Source organism: Balearica regulorum, chromosome 17 (genome assembly GCF_011004875.1).
Source record: "Balearica regulorum gibbericeps isolate bBalReg1 chromosome 17, bBalReg1.pri, whole genome shotgun sequence".
Lineage (NCBI taxonomy): Eukaryota > Metazoa > Chordata > Aves > Gruiformes > Gruidae > Balearica > Balearica regulorum.
Window position 1 is genome coordinate 13,134,223 of NC_046200.1, and position 17,508 is coordinate 13,151,730.

The window sequence follows — 17,508 nt, forward strand, 5'->3', positions numbered from 1 at the left end:
CTTTGCAGAGGTGATTTCAGAGGCGAGTCGGTGGATGGGGAGAAAGGGCGGTCCTGTGAGGAACCTATTTGCTTGGTGGTTGCAATTGTGTTGCTACAGGGCTGCTTTCCACTGAAACCAGCAGAGCATTGTGATGGAGCAGGTACACTCCGAAAAACAGCACGCGTGTCCTGCCAGGAGCCAGGTAACTGCCCGAAGCAGCCTGACCTGACAGCGCTACCACAGGTTTCACCTCCTCCTGCAGTACCTTTCTGAGAGCCAGCGCTGACTGGGGAACAGGCTTACTCGTTACACACTGGGCTCGAGAATGCTCACCTCACTGGAGACGGACGTAATCCCGGGGTCTCGGGAGCGTCGTGTTTCATTGACGGGCCCCTCGGGCCTTCACGGAGCCTGCTGTACCCGCTGCCTCTTGGGGCTGGGCTGCCCTTCCTCAGGGCCCATCTCTTCCCTGTGGCCACCGATGCCTGAGCGGAGCACGGTGGGGCCTGAGAACCGACACATCTGCCGGGGCCGGGGCCTCCCCTCGGGGTGGGCCCGGTTCTGGGCCCGGTTCTCCGCCCGCGTCCCGCCGTTGCTAAGTGACCGCTCCTCTCACCTCTGACCCCAAGGGCGGGGCCTCAATACAGCCAATGGCAGCCCGCACTCCGCTCCTCGAGACCCCGCCCCTTCCCGCGGTTGAGGCGTGATGTTATTAGCCCACCACCACCACCCCGGGCCAATCAGCATTCTCGCCCGGCCGGAGAGGCAGCTCCGCTACCCAATGCGGTGTGCGGAGAGAGTAAGGGGGGGGGAGGCGGGAATAATCCGGATCCTCTCGCAGGGGCCGAGGGCCGGCGGTGGGCGGGGCGGAGCGGGCACGGAGCGTGGATTGGCGGGAGGGAGGGAGGCTCGGCCTCTTCGCGAGAGGCCCGCGCCGCCGCGGCCAATGAGAGGCGGCGGGGCGGGGCGGGGCCGCGCGCGCCGGGCGCTGAGGAGAGGTGTCGCAGCGATCGCGGCCGCCGGTTCGGCGGGGCCGGGCCGGGCCGTGTGCGGGGGGGTGTCCCTGGGGGCCGCAGGCAGGAGGGGCTGGCGGGGGGGACAGGCTCGGCTGCGGGCTGCTCGAGGGCTCCGCAGAAGCCGTGGGGGAACGGGGGGGGTGGGCGGTTTGCGCGGGCCGGGGGGCGGCGGGGGGGGGGAGCCCGGGCAGGGGGCCGGGCCGGGGCCTCCACAGCGCGGTGACAGCCCCGTCTCGGTGTCCGTCTCTCCTAGGCCGCGGGAGGAGCCCTGTCCCTGTCGCCCTGCCTGCCGCCCGGCCGTGAGTGTCCGCCGCCAAGGCTCACGTCCCGGCCCCCGGTGTCTCCCTGCGGGCGCGGGGGCGGCTCGGCCCGGGGCCCGTTCTCAGCAGCGGCGCGATCGGCCTGTTGCTGTGGGAGATGCGGTCTCCGCCGTGACTTCTTCCTGCCCTCGCCACGGCCTGCAGGGAAGGATTCGGGGAGAGTAACGGCTGCGTGGCGGCACCGGTTGTGGAGCATCCCTGTAACGCTGTCCGGGGCCTGCGTGATTTTTCTTTTCCTCCACCTTTTAAAGAAATCCATGACTCTGTGACAGTGACATCAGCCAGTAAAAAAAAAAAAAAAACCCTACGGGAACTTCATGTGTGCAGACTCCAACTGGACTCTTTTTCTCCCTCTTTCCCCTCCCCACCTGGAACTGAGGCATTTTGGCATGTCAGGGGAAAGAGCCATGTGTGACGGTGACACTTAGCATCATGCTGGCTCCGGATGCGTCACGCCTGCCTGCTTCTTCTCGTGCTGAGTGGTCAGGAGTTTGTGAAGAAGCACTTTCTTTTGCTTCTGTGCTGTACTGCAAGCCGTGCACTGACTGGAATGGGCAGCCCGGATCTGACTCTTTGAATTTAGCTTTTGCATAAATATTGCCACTGAGTCTGGCATCCTGTGCTGCTTTTTGAAAGCAAGTAACCAGATCCCTTTTTTGAACTGTGCTCTCTCAAGATGGGTACACATACTTTTATATTCTTATGTCTAGAAGTCAGTTCTGATGGAAGACTTTCTGGGGAGAGTTTTTGACATAAGCGTTTTACAAGTGGAATTGAAAAAGGCATTATTTAAAGTTCTTGGAGTGCCTCTGAAGGGACAGGATGGCTGTGAGCATGGATGATGACGTTCCCCTCATCCTCACCCTGGATGACAGTGGAAGCAGCACCTCGGCCCCTCTAGATGACCTGGATCGGGAGGAGCTGCCTAATGAAAGTAAGATTGCTTTGTCGTTGTTTCCTGCCTGCTGTGATGGCCTCACTTGTTTTCCTCTTTGCGGTGGCCACTCTTTCTTGTGCTTGCCAGGACCTTTAACTCTCAGAGCTGTCATTCAGCATCCCAGCAGCTGCCTGAGAAAATCAGATCAGGAAGTTGCTTATTGTGTTGCTTGTTTACTCACAGCACCCATGTCACACTGAGAGGGCAGAGTACACGGGATAGATGGGTCCTAGCGACGCTGTTTCTAACATGCTTTTTTTGTGGTTTCCTTGTAAAAAACTGTGACCTTGCTGTCCTTAAGCTCAACTCTCATTTCCTGTACGTTGGCCCAGAGCGCCTCCTTTTCTTGGCACTGACCCGCCGTGCCGTACCACTGGCTCGAGCTGTCAGGTGCAGTGGCTGCAATTATGTCACGTAATATTTTCCTAGCGCCATAAAGCATCTGTCATTTGCGACTGTTGTTTGCCTAGTTCTAATTTACATTTTGATTTTGGCAATAAGGAAAGCGATAAGTGTTGATAAATCCCTTTAACATCTTTATTGTATTCTTACCAAAGAACCTGGAGTAATTTTAGACCATATATTCATAATCCTGTTAGCCCCAGGTATTTAGTGGGACAGGGCCAGCCTATCAGCGTTGGGAGGGGGAAGACAAAAGCCACCATCTCTTAGAAGCATTGCTTTCTCCTCGATTTATCTTCATTAAAGCCATCTCCCCACACTAGGTGAAGAGCAGATGTATTTGAGTGTGTTCAGTGAGTTTCTGTTTTATCTTATACCTCACTGAATGTATTTGAGCAGTTTTGTTCAACACATCCCTTTGACTTCCAGTTGACATTGCAGGTATACGCACAGGTCTTGTGATCCTATTCAAGCCCTTGCTGCCACAAGCTTAACACTTGTAACAAATAAATAATTTCCTGGCCTGGCATCCCTTTTTTTTTCTACCTTACACCTCTGTTCCATACTGCCTCTGTGACTCTGTGATTTGATTTCTCTCTTGCAATCACATGGGTTCCCTTAATTTTCTCCTTCTGTGACTTGCTGAGCCAGTAGCTTGTTTCTGACAAGATTCCTCCTCCCTCCTCCTCCTCCTCCTCTCCCATCCCTGCAATACACATCCCTGGCTAAAGTGCCCAGTTGACTTTCTCTGCTTCATTGTGGTTCCTATTGCATCTGTTTGTCTTTTAAAGTTTAGCTCTCTATTTTTAAGTTAAATAGAAGAGAGAATGCTTCCTCTGTCCACTGGTGTATTTATAGGCTTTCTTGTGACTCATTTTAATCACTCTTCTCATCTTTTTCTTCCACCCACCTCCCATCCCTTTAAAGAAGAAGTTACATGAGGTTTATCATTTGGTGAAAGCAAACACGACTGTGTTAAAGCACAAGTGTGAGAATGAATGTATTAATAAATTTAAAAATTCCACAATATGCTTCCCTGGAAATACAGGGAAATTGTTTAGGGACCGATTTTTTGCTTCTTAAAAGATTGCTGTGTGGTTTTTGAGCATTCATTTCCTGGAATTCTTCAAATGAAGTGTCTCTTGGTATTGAAGAACCATTATTTTGGCTGTATGTTTTAATCACTGTTAAAGTTGAATTTGCTGAAAAAATATAAAGCTTATTCTATGCAAGTGATACCAAATGATATGGAGCCTTCTGAAATTAGTGGGTACTGCGAGAGTGGAATGAGAGATCAGAAGAGGAAGACTGGCATAAACAACTTGAAAGGCACATTTATCTCTGAGAAGCGGGAAGCTTAAATTAGTGAGGCAGCAGACTAACGCCATCACTTGCAAAAGTAAGCTTGTTTAAAAAACAGAACGTGTAGTCCAGCTTTCCTCTTGCCTGTGAAGAAAATCGACTGTGAAATGCAGAAAAGTTGTGTCTCATGGAGGCTGTGAGGAATTCTAATGTTTCCCCTCTGCTCTGCCTCCACTCCTCTGCTGAGGACTGAAATGATATTAGCAGAACTGTATAATTTTACATTTTTATTCAGAGGCTTGTCTTTTTCCGGGAAAGAGAGTATGTGAGAAGTCCCTTTCAGGACAGGGAGAGCCTGCCAGGGTGATGATGAGGGTGTGGGGACAGGGATGGTCAGGAGCCTTTTTCCTTCTGGTTTTGTCATCCTTTTGCCTAAACTCTCAAGGTAGAATATTCAGCCAGAATTTGGAGGAGTAGCTCACCTGTTTCTGTGCCTGGCCATGGACTCCTAGAGATTTGGTAGCAGGTTAAACACAAAGCTGATACCAGCTGGGACTGTTTGCAGTGAAAGAGCCATCATCCTCTTCCCAGGTGATACCGAGGGAAAGACAAAGTGGGTGTAACCGCTCTTATGCCTAATCATGTGTTGGAGGTTGATAGTAATTAAGTTGCGCTCTTGTTCGGTGTTGCTACGTCAATGAACCTCTCTAAATTTTAATCCTTGTTCCAGCCTGTCACAACCATCCCGCTAATCACCGTGTTTCTGTGTCTTTCAGTATATCAACTTTCATGTTTTTTAAGGAACTTCTGGTGCCTTTTTTTTTTTTTTTTTTTTAAATTGATCCATGATGTGGCTTTGTTATGACCAGGTCCTTGGACAAATGAATTTGAATTTCCAGCTCTTGGTGTTGATTGTCTGGAAATACAGATGAGTTCCTGGGTTGAAATAAGTACTAACAGGGTTTTCAGAAAGCAAGCCTATTGCAAATGTAAAAAGAAAGGACTAAAGTGCAAGAGTATACTCCTTTCCAAATCTTGCAGAAGAGTCCTCTTTTGGGTAAGTGAATGCCTTGGGGTTAGAATAAAAGAAAGCTAAATGAGAAAACTGTGTGGAAAATGACCTTCTTAAAGAAAATGTCCAGCTGCAAAAATTAATCTCCCTAATCATACAGCTCTTAAGCACTTAATGGGAGAAAATACTTGCATGGGGAGGAATATTAAAACTCTGCCTTCCTTGGCTTGTGCTGGGATACATGTCTTCCAGGGAGCTCCTGTTCACAGCCACAGCAAAAGGCCAGAGTCCCCAAGGTTGACAGAAATTCACACTGCACCCAGAAAAATGTGTTGCCAATGGTTTTCTGACTCCAACATGTAGGACTGTGGTGCTGCATTATTTTTCTTTCAAGCTCCAACAGCTGAAGGAGACGGAGAGAAGCGCTTTCATCACTTGAATCCACGCTAATTAATATGATGCTGCCCTTCCCTAGTACATCTTATCTGAGAATCTTTGAGTGCTGTACACACTCTAATTAAGCATCCCAGCACCTGTCTGAGGTGCATGACTAATATTAACTGAATTTCTGTAGAAGGCGAAAATGGGGATGCAATCCTTGCATGACCTTTCCCAAAATCACGTACTGAAAACGGTGAGAACCAGCCGGAGTTTAGTGATTTCCAGTCCCTCACCCGAACTCCCGGGAAGTGTTTGAACGGAGTTCTCAAAATTATCTCAAAGTGCGAGGTATGTTTTCCATATACAAAGGCAGCGTGGATAGCCTTGAAACTCTAGGACAGTGTCTCTCCTTGAGCTGATGGGAACTATAAGCAATAAATGAGTGCACATTGATTTATCCTGTATTAGATCAGATACAAGATTCTCCTTTGCCTCCTGCATGGAAATTGCTGTAGCCTCAAGTGGAGTTTCAGTGTGTTCAGAGCAGAAAGTACAGCTCAAAGTGTTGTACAGGGAACAATATGATATTGTATGTCTGTTTCTCCCACACAATGGATTATGGCAAGTGGAAGAAGTCATCTTTAAACTCTGGGTTTTTACAAGAAAGCAACTGCATCTGCTATTGAGGTAAAAAATGATTTATTGTGTATGTGTGGGGAGGTGGGGGGAGCAACCACAACAGTGAAGTGCAATGTTTTCTAGAAGGATTGTTGGAAAATGGGAAGTTATAACTTTGAATGTTGAGTTTTCAGCTGAGCCTTTGCAATCTCAGTTTCTGCTGCCTGAAGAGTAAATTGTCAGGAAAACTGGAGCCAGCTTGGCCTTTTGGGTAGAAGGAGAATTGTGGATGCACGTGCCCCCATGCCTGTGCCCTGCTGTGAGGGAGCAGGTGGCCCAAAGCATGTGAAGACGATGACATTTCACTGTTGGAGGGGCTGCCCAAGGTGAGGAATGTGACTGTGGGTAAGGAAAGCAGTGACTGCCTCTGAGACTGTTGGTTGCGCCTGTAAAACAGCGTGTGGCGTGGCCGTGCATCCTGGAAGGATGGCCTCTTCCCTCGCCTGCCTTCTGCACATCAACCCGGTTCCTTGATGAAATAAATGAAGAGGCTTTCAGCAAAGCTGTTCTTTTTGTAATTGGCTGGTGGAAACTCATCTGATGTTTCTGAACACAGAGCCTAATTACAGCATTCGTAGATGTTGTACACAACAAACTCATCTTTTTTAAAAAAAAAAAAATCATTTACTCATGATGTCACAGGTAGACATACGCTTTTGGGGGTGGCCCAGGGTTCGGGGAGGGCAGCTAATGTTCTTTTGAGACATATGAGCTGCCTGGATTTCGATGTGTTCAGTAACCAGTGCAGGCTGAAGTGATATAATTCTCTTCTGTGTTGGGTCTGGTTCCAGAACATGTTTGTATCAGCAGTGAGAGAAAGTAAGTCTGTCCGTGTAGTCCACAGCTTCAGCTCACCCGGTCAGTGAGTCTCTGCTCTTCAAACATTTCTGTTGCCTTCCTCCTGCCGCCGCTTCCTGTAGTGCCATCCGTGGATGAAAGAGATTTTTGAGGTGTAAAACAAGTGTGTGTTTTCTGACGGGCTGAGGCAACAAACAGAGAATAAATAAATACCTGACCTTTGGGGAAGTGCTGCAGCCGCACAAACTCTTGGTAACTGTGATTGTTGAGGAACCGCTTTATTGCTGTGAAAGCATTCTGGATTTGCTACCTTTGAAGGAAAATAGGTGTTTAAATGTTAGCCATCTAGTAGATTTAATAAATCCTTCAGGATCTGTAGGTTTTGATCCTTGTGTGCCAGTAAGGATTTCCAAGATGGTTATTTGGAATTGGGCCCTAGTTATGAAACGCTGTAGCTACTTGGTGTGAAGAAATAGGGACAAGGGAATGAGCGAACGCTTGCAATGACCTGGCAGATCCCGAGATTTCTGACAGCCAGGCTTTTAAACATCCTTTTGGATTATCTGGTGGCTTTTTTGGATGCTACGCAGGATATTTTCTCACGTCATGGCTCCTAGTTCTACCGATTTGCCTTTAATTAGTTCCAGTAGCAGTGCTTCCGCTGCTGCATTTAGAGGTGAAGCATGGCCAGAGCACAGGACTGGGATCTCATTTTCAGAGGCAATCTAGTTCTGCTGCTGAAGCCGCTCCTCCTTGTACCTGGGGTAAGTCAGTTAACGTCACTGCGGTTAACACGTCTCATCTGTAAAGCGCAGATGACGCCTTTTGTGGAAATGGACAGGTAGGCTTCATTACTTTGTTATGCAAAGGTGCTGTTTTGCATTGCTGTGCATGATTTGTTTTTCTGAGCATGTACCTTAAAATTTATACAGAGGGGAATTTTTTTCTGAAGCACAAGTGGTAGTTTGGTGCTGGATTGTTGTTTATGCCTCTGAAAGTCTCATTTCTCCGACCTAACAGCCTTGCATTTTGCAACTTCTGCCAGTGCTTCTCTAATCCTTTCCTGGCCTAGATGACTTATAATGAATGTTTTAAGCAAGCAAAGCGAAGCAAAATTGCCTCTGAGATGAGTGAGGGGTGAAAATCTTGGAAAGGGAAATGAACACCCAAAATATAAGGAGATTATTGTTTTCTCCTTCAGTACAATTCGTTTCCCTGGGTGATGAGCTCTGTAAACTCCGAGGACGGAGGTAAATGCTGTTTTTTAGGAGATGTTGGGTATCTTTTGATATGATGTTAGAAATAGTGGAAAATGTCTTTCTGCTCTTAAGTTCCAAATGCATCATCCCCTGGAATCTCATTTATCTTGAGAATTCAGGTTTTAAGGCAGGACCGACCGCCTTGGCTGTGATTAAATACTTGCTGTAATGAGAGCGCAGAGCTGGTACCTTTGATTTAAAAGAAGCAGCACTGTGTTGTCCAGAACTCACAAAAGCATTTTTATCGACACATTCTTAATGCAACTCTGTAAATGTGGTACCTATAGAAGAAAAACCACAAGCAGAGTAAAGTACCAGGAGGTATTGAGGGCTGCAGTTATCTTGTTGGGTTTTTTTTTCCGAGCCTGCCTTGTTTTCTTAGCCCTGCAGGAGATCAGTTTGCACAATGCACACATTGTGTGTTTCACAGTAGGATGCTTTGTCAAACAGAATCTCTGCACTGTTGACTCTTTCGCGCACTAAAAAAAAAAATTAAAAAAAAAATCCTAGTGATTTCGTCTTGAATGCCCCATGCTGTTCAAATCTGAGCGAGTAAAAGCGTATACAAGGTAAAGAAGACTCGGGTTAGTGTTCCATTATCCTGGAGGCAAATGGTTCTTTCTCTTTTGTCATCTCCCAGAGCACCAGGGATGGATATCATCTTTCATGCATCCTCACTGTAAATTAGGGACGATGCTGCAGAGGGGGTCGAGGAGTCTGGAAGCTTCTTCTCACTCCTTTCGTGAAGATGGGAGTAATGACCTTGATGCTTTGAGGGAGGGAACCCATTCCCTTCCTTCCTCTGTCTCTTCTCTAGTACACAGCTCGCATCTTTTCGGTGTGAGAGCAGCAGAATGGGCTAGGCTAAGTGTTTTCTCCCCAAGCTGATTGCTGTAGTTGGAAAATGCAGGGGTAAGGGCACGTGCCACAGTGTCGGAGAGCTCCACTTTTTGAACAGGTGGTCCTGGAACTATAAAAGATGTTAAGGAGCTTGAAAGTGTTCAAGCTGCAATTTTAAATCGACAACTTTCCAGCTCTAACCGGTCACTCCTCAGCCACCGCAGCTGACTTGGGAACATTTGGCTCAGGAAGCGGAACAACAGTTGGAAACAAATAGCGATTAGTTTTTTCATGGCTTCCCAGGGAACACATCAGTTGGTTCGTTTTTCCCCTCATTTTTGTGATTCCTGTGGATTTTTAAGGCACTGTAGATGCAGGATGTTCGGTTTAGCCAGGCTTGCTTACTGGCAGATTAAAATGAGCAGAGGCTGAGCACGCTGAGTTCACTCATCATAACCAATATGATGCTTCTCAGAACTTCCTTTGCCCTTGGTATCTTCACCGAGGAATCCTGCCTGCTGCCGTCAGCCCCCCTGCGTTGAAATCCCATTTTACCCATTTGAATGCTGTAAGAAGTGCTGTATAAACTAAACAGGAGCATCTGTGAAGTGGTTAGAGTTGTTGTTGATTGCCTCTTCCTTATTGCCTTCAGGGGATTTAAGCTTGAATTTGCTGGAAGTAGAATTTATGAGCCAGAACGCTCCATTTCTGATCCTTAAGCTGGGAAAAGTGCGGTGAATTTGATAGGTCTTTCTCTTGCCTCCGATGTCTCTGGCTTTTGATCTGGACCTTGCAGGGCTCTCCCCGTGTCTTTAGCATAATTGCTTTTTGCATGTTGAGAAGCTGCCTGATTTTTACACGACTGCTTTCTTTATGGAGAGCTGCAGGAGCAGCTTTAGGATTTCATCCATCTGCTTCTAGTGAGCAGTTCAGCAGGAAGCTCGTGCGCCTGTACTGCTGGTCTTTTCATCTGGGAGAGAGGGAAGCAGAAAAGGTGTGTGCGTGTTGATCCACCGCAGCACTGTGCGGTTGATGTAAGATCCTGAGGATGACAAGAGGAAGACTGCTGTGATTTGAATCATAGTGTGGGGGTTTGAAGCTTGTATCCAGTGCTGGTTTTATAATCACGATCTGGTGGTGTCTGTTTGGTACAAAAGCCTTTTCTTTTCCTGTTTGTGTGGGAGAATAAAATTTAGGATGTGTATCTCTGCACGGCCGTGTTAAACCCACTGATTCTATAGGGCTGGACACCTTAGCTACTCTATTGCATTTCTATACGACTGCCCAGCACACACGCGTGTGGATATATTGTCACCTGGGAATGTCTGATCATCTGTATTGTATTCCAACTATAACTGTTTTTCTGGGAACACTTTCACTATCCTCAACGGATTTGGGAAAGTTAATTGTACAAAAGTAACGTAGCCTGGTGAAGGATTTCACTAGAATGCACAAATACGTTTCTGCTCTTCGTTAACTAAATGAAGAAATGCCGGTAGAATTAAGACTTAAGTGATCAATCCTGCAAGTGGGAGCACTAAAACCTCCCCAGGGTCAAATTGTACTGGTGAGTTGGCTGTGTCATTTACGGGATAATCAGACATGGGAGGAGGAAGGCAGGGATGCCATCCTCTACAGCTAGTGCTTTTGCAGCCGCTGGCTGTAGGTGCGGGGCTCCAGAGGAAGAGTGTAAGGGCAGAAGTTTTCACTAGGATGATATTTCCATGGTCTGTCCCCTTTTTCCTGTGGCACAGTCACCCTGGCTGGAGAGGATCTGTGCCTGGTGAGAGGCACAAGGGCTGTGGTGTAATCCATCTTGCAAATGCAGTGTTCCTACAGTACAGAACGGCAACGTCCAGCTGGTTATTTAGGTAGCTTGGTAGCGGTGAGTCACCGCAGAAATTGGAAAATGCTGCTGTTTGTTGCCCTGTTGCTTGTTTTTCACGGTGCAGAGAGGAACATTGTTTCTCCAGGGTGCTGAGCACACCAGAAGTACTGGAAATGTGATTGAAGAGAGGAACGCTTGCTGAGGTGGGTTTGCTCTGTGGCTCTGCCTTGCTACCTGCAAGTAGTATTCAATGTTCTGCTTTTTCTGAACTGCTGGCAGGTGCAAACAAGTGACTGCTTTTGTCCTGCCTCTGTTAAGTAGATGCTCACAAGCAACTTACTAAGGAGAATTTTGGCATCAGAGTCTGGGGGAAGTGACTAAGGCAAAGCCCCTTGCTTTGAAATACAAGGCTGGTGGCAGGACCTTATCCCTAGGGGTTGCAAAGGGGAAGACTTCAAAACATTGATACTTATTCATATATTTTGAGAGGGCACAAATGCATACAAAACGAGAATGCTAATGGCAGCTTTAAAGCTGTTAGAGAGGCAGCAAAAAGTCACAGTACAGACATGCTTGTACTGGCTAACATGAAAGCCGCTGCACGATTATATCGCAAACAAAGAAATAGAAACTGGGAGTGAAGGAAAATCACAGAGGGAAATGTGGTCAGCAGAGTTAAAGGTGTTCTAAAGGACTTGAGAAATAAAAAGACATGTTAAGTGATACTGACCTGTTGGGAATTCAAGGTTGATCACTGGTCAATAATGCTACGGGGAAGCTCAAGAAATATTGTATGTGTTCTGTATTTGTTGAAAAGCCAGATGATCTATTCTTCCATTCCTGCAGTAAATAAAGTAGAGATTAAACAGCTGATTCTAAAGCCTAGGCATTTAAAAATCAGCAGAGGACTTTTTATTTTTCCTTACGGCAGCAGCTGAGGCAGTCTGAATATTGCTGCGATAGTGACTTTCTTCCAGCCCCAAAAGATATTTTGCACTAGGTGGGAGATTGCAGGCCAGCCAGCCAAACAAAGTTTCCAGGCAAAATAATGGGAAACCAGCAGTAGCTCTTCTAAAATCTGAATTTAAATTCATGTCAGTCAGTGTGGATTTATGAAAAAGTGAGTGTCATATGAACCTGAAGTCATGCATCGACTTATTTTGTGAGGTTACAAGATAGACTGACAGTGTTTTGCAAAGATATTTGTTTTGCCACTCGTGCAGCATTTTCACTGAGGAAATGAACAGTACGAATCAACACTGTGTAGCTAACAGCTCTGCGAACTGGCTGATGGACGGGTCTCAAAATCCAACTGGATATTGGGACTGGTTAGTGAATAGGTATGTTATTAGCGGAGACTGTCACAGAGGTTAGATTTTTGTCCCTGTGCCAGCTGCAACCTTTCTCTCTGATCTGGAAGAGGAAAAAAAAGGTAATGTCTGATTAAGTTAGGGGATGTCATAGGTTGAGGGCATAGTAAGAGTGAGGAGGGGAGCTAAGTGGTTAGGACTGCTGAGTAAGATGGATGTAGGCAAGCCTTACACGTGTTACTAAGACTAACTCTAGGGTGATGGGTCTACAAGGGTGGAGAGGGCTGCCTTGGCGAGCAGAGAGGATGGACTGAGACTGAAACTGAGCACGTGGGACACTCACCCAGTGAGATGGCGAGTGTATTCCTTGGTCCTTCCAATAAGAGTAATGATTAGGGTAGGTAGGTGATGTTGCCATCTGTGCTGGCGCTAGAATAATCAATGTGTTCATGCTTGGTGTGTTTCTAGTGCCCTTGCTCCAGCTCATCCAAGAGGCTTCAAGGTGGCTTTGGTAACTGGGTAACAGTGGAGTTGTGTCTGTTGGTTGAAACTGGGGAAATGCAGACAAAGAATAAGGCACATGTTTGACAGTGAGGTTAACCTTTGGAACCACTTTGTAAGAGTTGGAGAGGATTCTGCAGTGCTGGAAGACTTTTGAAGTCAATGCTGTCCATTTTCTGAAGATATGGTTCTGTATGAGGACTGTAGGACTTCGAGTAAGGACCAGTTGAGGGAAAGCCCTCTGGCACATGGTTTGCAGATGTCAAACTAATGGTTTAACTCCTTCCTTCCTCTCCAGCCATTACACGTAACCTCTTCAGTTCCTGCCGTCAGCGGTTTCTACCAAATGTGCAGAAGTCTTTTCTTTTTTTTTCTAATTTTTTTTTTTTTTCCTAAATGGAGAGCAGTTACGCAGCACTAGAGGCTGGGGGTTTCCCCGTTCCTTTACATGCATCTTTCTCTGAAGTTGGCAGCTTCCCTTTCCGGGCTGAGACACGATGACGAGGCAGAGGAGATGTTGCAGTGTTGTGTTTCAAAAGAACTGGTGCGCCGGAGTCATGTTCTAACACCACAAACCACAATTACATACCTCTCACTACTGTACATTATAAATTTCCTCAGTCTCAGCCTGTCATGGTAAGACATTAGAGTTTTCCCATGATATTGTTATTTAACTTAATTTATCTCATTTTCTTGCTATCCCTCTCTCTTTAGGGCAGAAAATTCAGTATGGCACATACCTTATTACTGCCTACTCCGTTCTAGTCCTGCTCCAGCTTTGGGTGGCCACGCAGGAGGTTTGTTGCCCAAAGGAATACTGGTTTTTCACATAAGGGAAGTGCTTCCTCTTGGCTTCCCGCTGCTAACTTTGTGACTTCCCCAGAGAGCTGCTGGCGGCTGGAACTGGCAGTTGGACCTGGCAGCACACTGCTTTCATTAAAAAGGCCAGATTGCAGCTTAATCAGACATCTTTCCAAACTGCAGCAGGAAAATCCAAAGGCTCTGCTTTGGAGAATTGAAATGAGGAACGTGCTCTTAAAATGCTGACATTGTGTTGTTACCAACGCTAAAGCAGATCTTTAACATGTTAAAACCACGAGGCATTGGTTTCCCTTTTTGGAACAAAAAGAGGAAATTCTTTCATGTAACAGGATGTGTTAAAGAAATGCTATATCTGAGGGATTCTGATATTGTCTCTTTCCCTTTCTGTTACTTCCTCTAAAACTATGAATTATAAATGTGTGTGTGTGTATTTCATGTCTGGCCTCTCTCATGAACCACTGCCTTAGGCAGAGCTTGTCTTTTTTGTTGTTGTTGTTTTTCTTGGGTTCAGCAAAAACTTTTATTATTTCCGATTGTTTTTTCCATTCAAAATTAGTAGTTTCAATATCCTCAATTGCCTGGATATTTAGTCCCAGTTACAGAATAAATGTCTGTAAACCTTTGTTGCTATGATATGATCAGACTGATAAGATTACAGAGCATATTAGTTGCTAAAAGGATGGTTAATGTAAGGTTGTAGATGATCCTTCTGTTGTGGCTTTGACTTCTCCTTTTTGTGGTGTGGAAGTTCATTTGTTAAGATCAGAAATAAAGGATATGAAACTGGCAGCAATTTGGTTTAACACACAAGCGAGATTCTTAATTATATTTTCCTAACGCAACTTTTCTTTTTATGTGAGTTTTACTGATGAAAAATGCTTTGGTTTTGCCTTTGCAGCTAGGTTAAGAAGCAGGAACTCCTGTGTTACACAGTCTCAGATGGTGCCAGCGCCTGGTTCCATCTCTCTGTGTGGTATTTCATGGACTTTCTCATGCAGGAGGATTTAGTCGCACATCTGTCAGAAAGCAGCTTTGTGGGAGACGGCTTAGGCACGCGGTGGTTTGCCTGAGCTGCTGGAATGCGACGCAGCGTAGGAGCAAGAGCTAGTGGGGTAGGTAACATCATTCTTACAGGGTGCAGCTCTGTGAATCGAGGAGGGATCCTCCTCTGTTTCACTGTTGACTGTTGCAGCAGCTTTTGAGCTGCGTGTCTGGCGTACTAGGGAGCTGTGGGAGGCTGTTAGGAGTCAGGGCGAAGTGGCCTCTCTGAGGGTGACAAAGCATCCATGAATTCGTCTTCAGCCGCTGAAGCCTCTACCTAATTGTGGACCCCAAACATCCCAAAGGGGAGGGATCTGTACCCCCTGCATTCAGGAGTGAACATTGTCCAGCAAGCGTTTTCTGGTCAGAACTTCCTACATAATGTTGCAAGAGAAAAAAAAAAAATCAAGTTGCAGAGTAACTCAGGGTTGAGACCAAAGGGAGAGCAGGTGCCCTGAAGAGATGAGGCAGTAAACTGCCCGGATGAGGATCTCCAACCAACTGATCTTGGCTGGTGTAGATAGGTAACATTATTCTCATCTTTATGTTCTTAGAAGCCTTTTACTTTTTTTTTTTTTTCTCCTTCCTTACAAATGTCTCTTTTTGTCCCCAGCAGGGTGGCGCAGGAAGTAAATGTCTGCGTGAATCGTCATAGTTTGTCCCTGTTTCAAACGGCTGGCGAGCCGCAGAGCAAACCGTTAATGAAATACTGTGAGTGGGTCAGAGTCAGTAAGAGCTAGCTGGAGGCACAGCTTCTGCTGAGACAAAACAATTTCCTACCATGCTTTAGCTCTTCTGTCATTAAGTTTAGCTTGTGCATCAGCGTTTTTACATGTGTGCAGTGCAGATGTTAGCAAGGATACAGTGGTCCTCTAATTAAACAATGCAGGACCTAAGTTGTCTTCAATATAAGAAGATAGGCAGCACAATTGATAAGAAGCAATAATATATAAAAAGTGGCTTACCATGCTGAGGGACATCTGCTCATCCTTCATGTGGATTCAGCTCCCTGTAGCGTGGTGGATGATAGCATGAAGTGAGCTCATGTTAGTGCTGTAGGAACTCACTGGATGCTCAAATAAAGGCGAGGATGGTAGGCTTCAGTCACCTCATACCACTAACAGGAAGTGGCAACATCCATATTTTTTAAAAAACTTTTCTGTGTTAAATAGGAAACTGAAGTGACTTTATTTGTTGAGCTTCACAGCAAGCGAGTGCTGTGAGAATATAGTAAGACAAAGAGCCCTGAGGCCTTTGCATATGTTTCTGCTGTGCCGTCGTCTCTAAGGAAAAGCATGACTCAGTTACGTTGACTTGAAATATTCAGAAGTATATTATTTTTCTTGCAACAGAAGGGCTTGGCGCTGCACTCTGGAAATGCCCTGTTTTTCCTAGGCAACAAACTGATAGTAAATTGTTTAGACTTCCTCACGGCAGTTAAATTCCTTCTCATAACATCCCCTGAAAACAGGGCGCTAGGACGTTTTGAGCTGCAAAGATCAGTCCTGCAATGCTCCTGTTGGCGTGGCGCTGAACTGGCAGTCAGGCACTAAAGGCAGTGATTTCACTCTCTGCCTCTCTCACCTCCGAGATGTGTGGCCGAGTGCCAAACCAGCTGTGCTTTCCAGGCGGCTTCCAGCTTTTTTTTCTCCCGGGTAGGTGAATCTGGCCTTGAAGAGACAAATGCACGCATGTTCATGCCTCAGCACTTGAAAAGAAAAGGAGCAGTTTCTTATCAACCGCATTGGAGCGGGGAGGGAAGATGAATCTTCTGGAGGTGAAGCTACATGGCATGTAAGCACTTGGAAGGGAAAATGCCATTGTTGGTGCTGGTACAACTTGAACATACTTGATACTTCAGGATCCTGCTGTTTCCTGGCCAGAGCTGCTTCTGGACTTTGCCTGGATTGTGTTGTAGGAGTGCTAAAATCTTGGCTTTGGGACCGAAGGTGCCTGTACAGCTTGTGTTGGGGAAGGGTTGCCATCTACTTCGTTTCCTTTTTTTTTTTTTTTTTCCATGGAGTTGCACCTTCTGCAGTGGGCGCTCCATGCAGTTCAGTTGACGAGGGCTTTCTGGGAGAGAGGAGCACTTTGGGCTGTCCTTGACAGATAAATGCCGTCCTCCTCCTGCAGCTTTGTTCATCCTCACTGCAGCCTCGGGGAGCAGAGTCGCCGAGGGAGCCAGGAGCCTCATGCTGGAAAGGTCAGGCTGCATGTCTGAGTGGACTCTTGCACCAAACTTGTAGGATATTTGCTCAGCTCCAGGAAGTCACGTTTGCCTTGGTCATCAAGCAGTCCTGGAAGCACATCCAGCTCCGATAGGAAAAGACACTGTTCCTGTGAGAAAACATAGTGGGCAAGTGTGTTCCCTAACGGAGTTCACACCGCTTTCCAAAGAAGAAATAATGACTATAAGGGTAGGGGTAAATGCAAGACAGCAGTTCTTACAAACAGCGTGGCAAGAAGGAAAGGACGGACAAAGTTGGTACCAAGTTATATTTAATTGAGAATGAAACTGATGGGTAACCGACAATTCGGCGTTCTCTTTCCCTCTCCTCCTCCTCCTCTATGGCCCTGTGGCTGGTGCGCTGCAGAGTGTTTTATCAGCTGGCAGGCCTCTGGTTGTCCGAGAGGGTTGCTGGAGCTGTCCGGAGTGCGTGCCCTGGACAGCTTGACGTTTCCCGGCTGCGGGAGGTGACGCCTTGCTTGCTTTTCTCTCTTGCTGCTCTCTTCGGTGCATCCACTTGCAGGAACCTTGTCAGCCAATGTGAATGAAATTGTGTCCTGTCTCCAAAGTCATGTGTCCTTGACATTTCTTTTTTTGCCTATCAAGAGAAATATTACTTGCACGTGCAACTCATCAGAGGAGGAACTTACATATTGCTGTCTTACATTGATTACAGATGTGATATGTAAACAGCATGAATGACAGATTTAACTGTATGAATGTTTTTGCTGAATTTATGTCACTTGCCCTGCCTTCCACACAGTTTGCAGGCTTCTGTCATCACAGGTATATTTGTTAAAATAGCATCAGATGGCAACTAGCAGCTCCATCAAGACATTCCTCAACCTTTTA

General features: G+C 46.5%; 1 protein-coding gene and 1 long non-coding RNA gene across 5 annotated transcripts in view; one reads left to right on the plus strand and one right to left on the minus strand.

Moving 5' to 3' along the window:
* Positions 1–884: 884 nt before the first annotated feature.
* The window catches only part of TPCN1 (two pore segment channel 1), a 48,545-nt gene continuing 31,921 nt past the window's right edge, over positions 885–17,508 (plus strand). Inside the window, exons 1-2 of one of the 4 annotated variants that reach the window (XM_075769817.1) lie at positions 885–980; positions 1,252–2,252. In XM_075769817.1, coding sequence (XP_075625932.1) covers positions 2,141–2,252 — 112 coding nt within the window. In that variant the 5' untranslated portion in view covers positions 885–980; positions 1,252–2,140. Of the gene's footprint in view, positions 1,005–1,251; positions 2,253–6,184; positions 6,357–7,530; positions 7,593–17,508 lie in introns of those variants that run through there. The other 3 variants (XM_075769816.1, XM_075769821.1, XM_075769815.1) reach the window with 3 other exon arrangements.
* LOC142604290 (uncharacterized) lies at positions 6,835–15,858 on the minus strand. Its single transcript, XR_012838162.1, has 3 exons — positions 15,395–15,858; positions 11,486–11,595; positions 6,835–7,010 (listed from the first exon to the last, which is right to left on the minus strand). It is a non-coding gene; the product is annotated as an uncharacterized LOC142604290 (long non-coding RNA).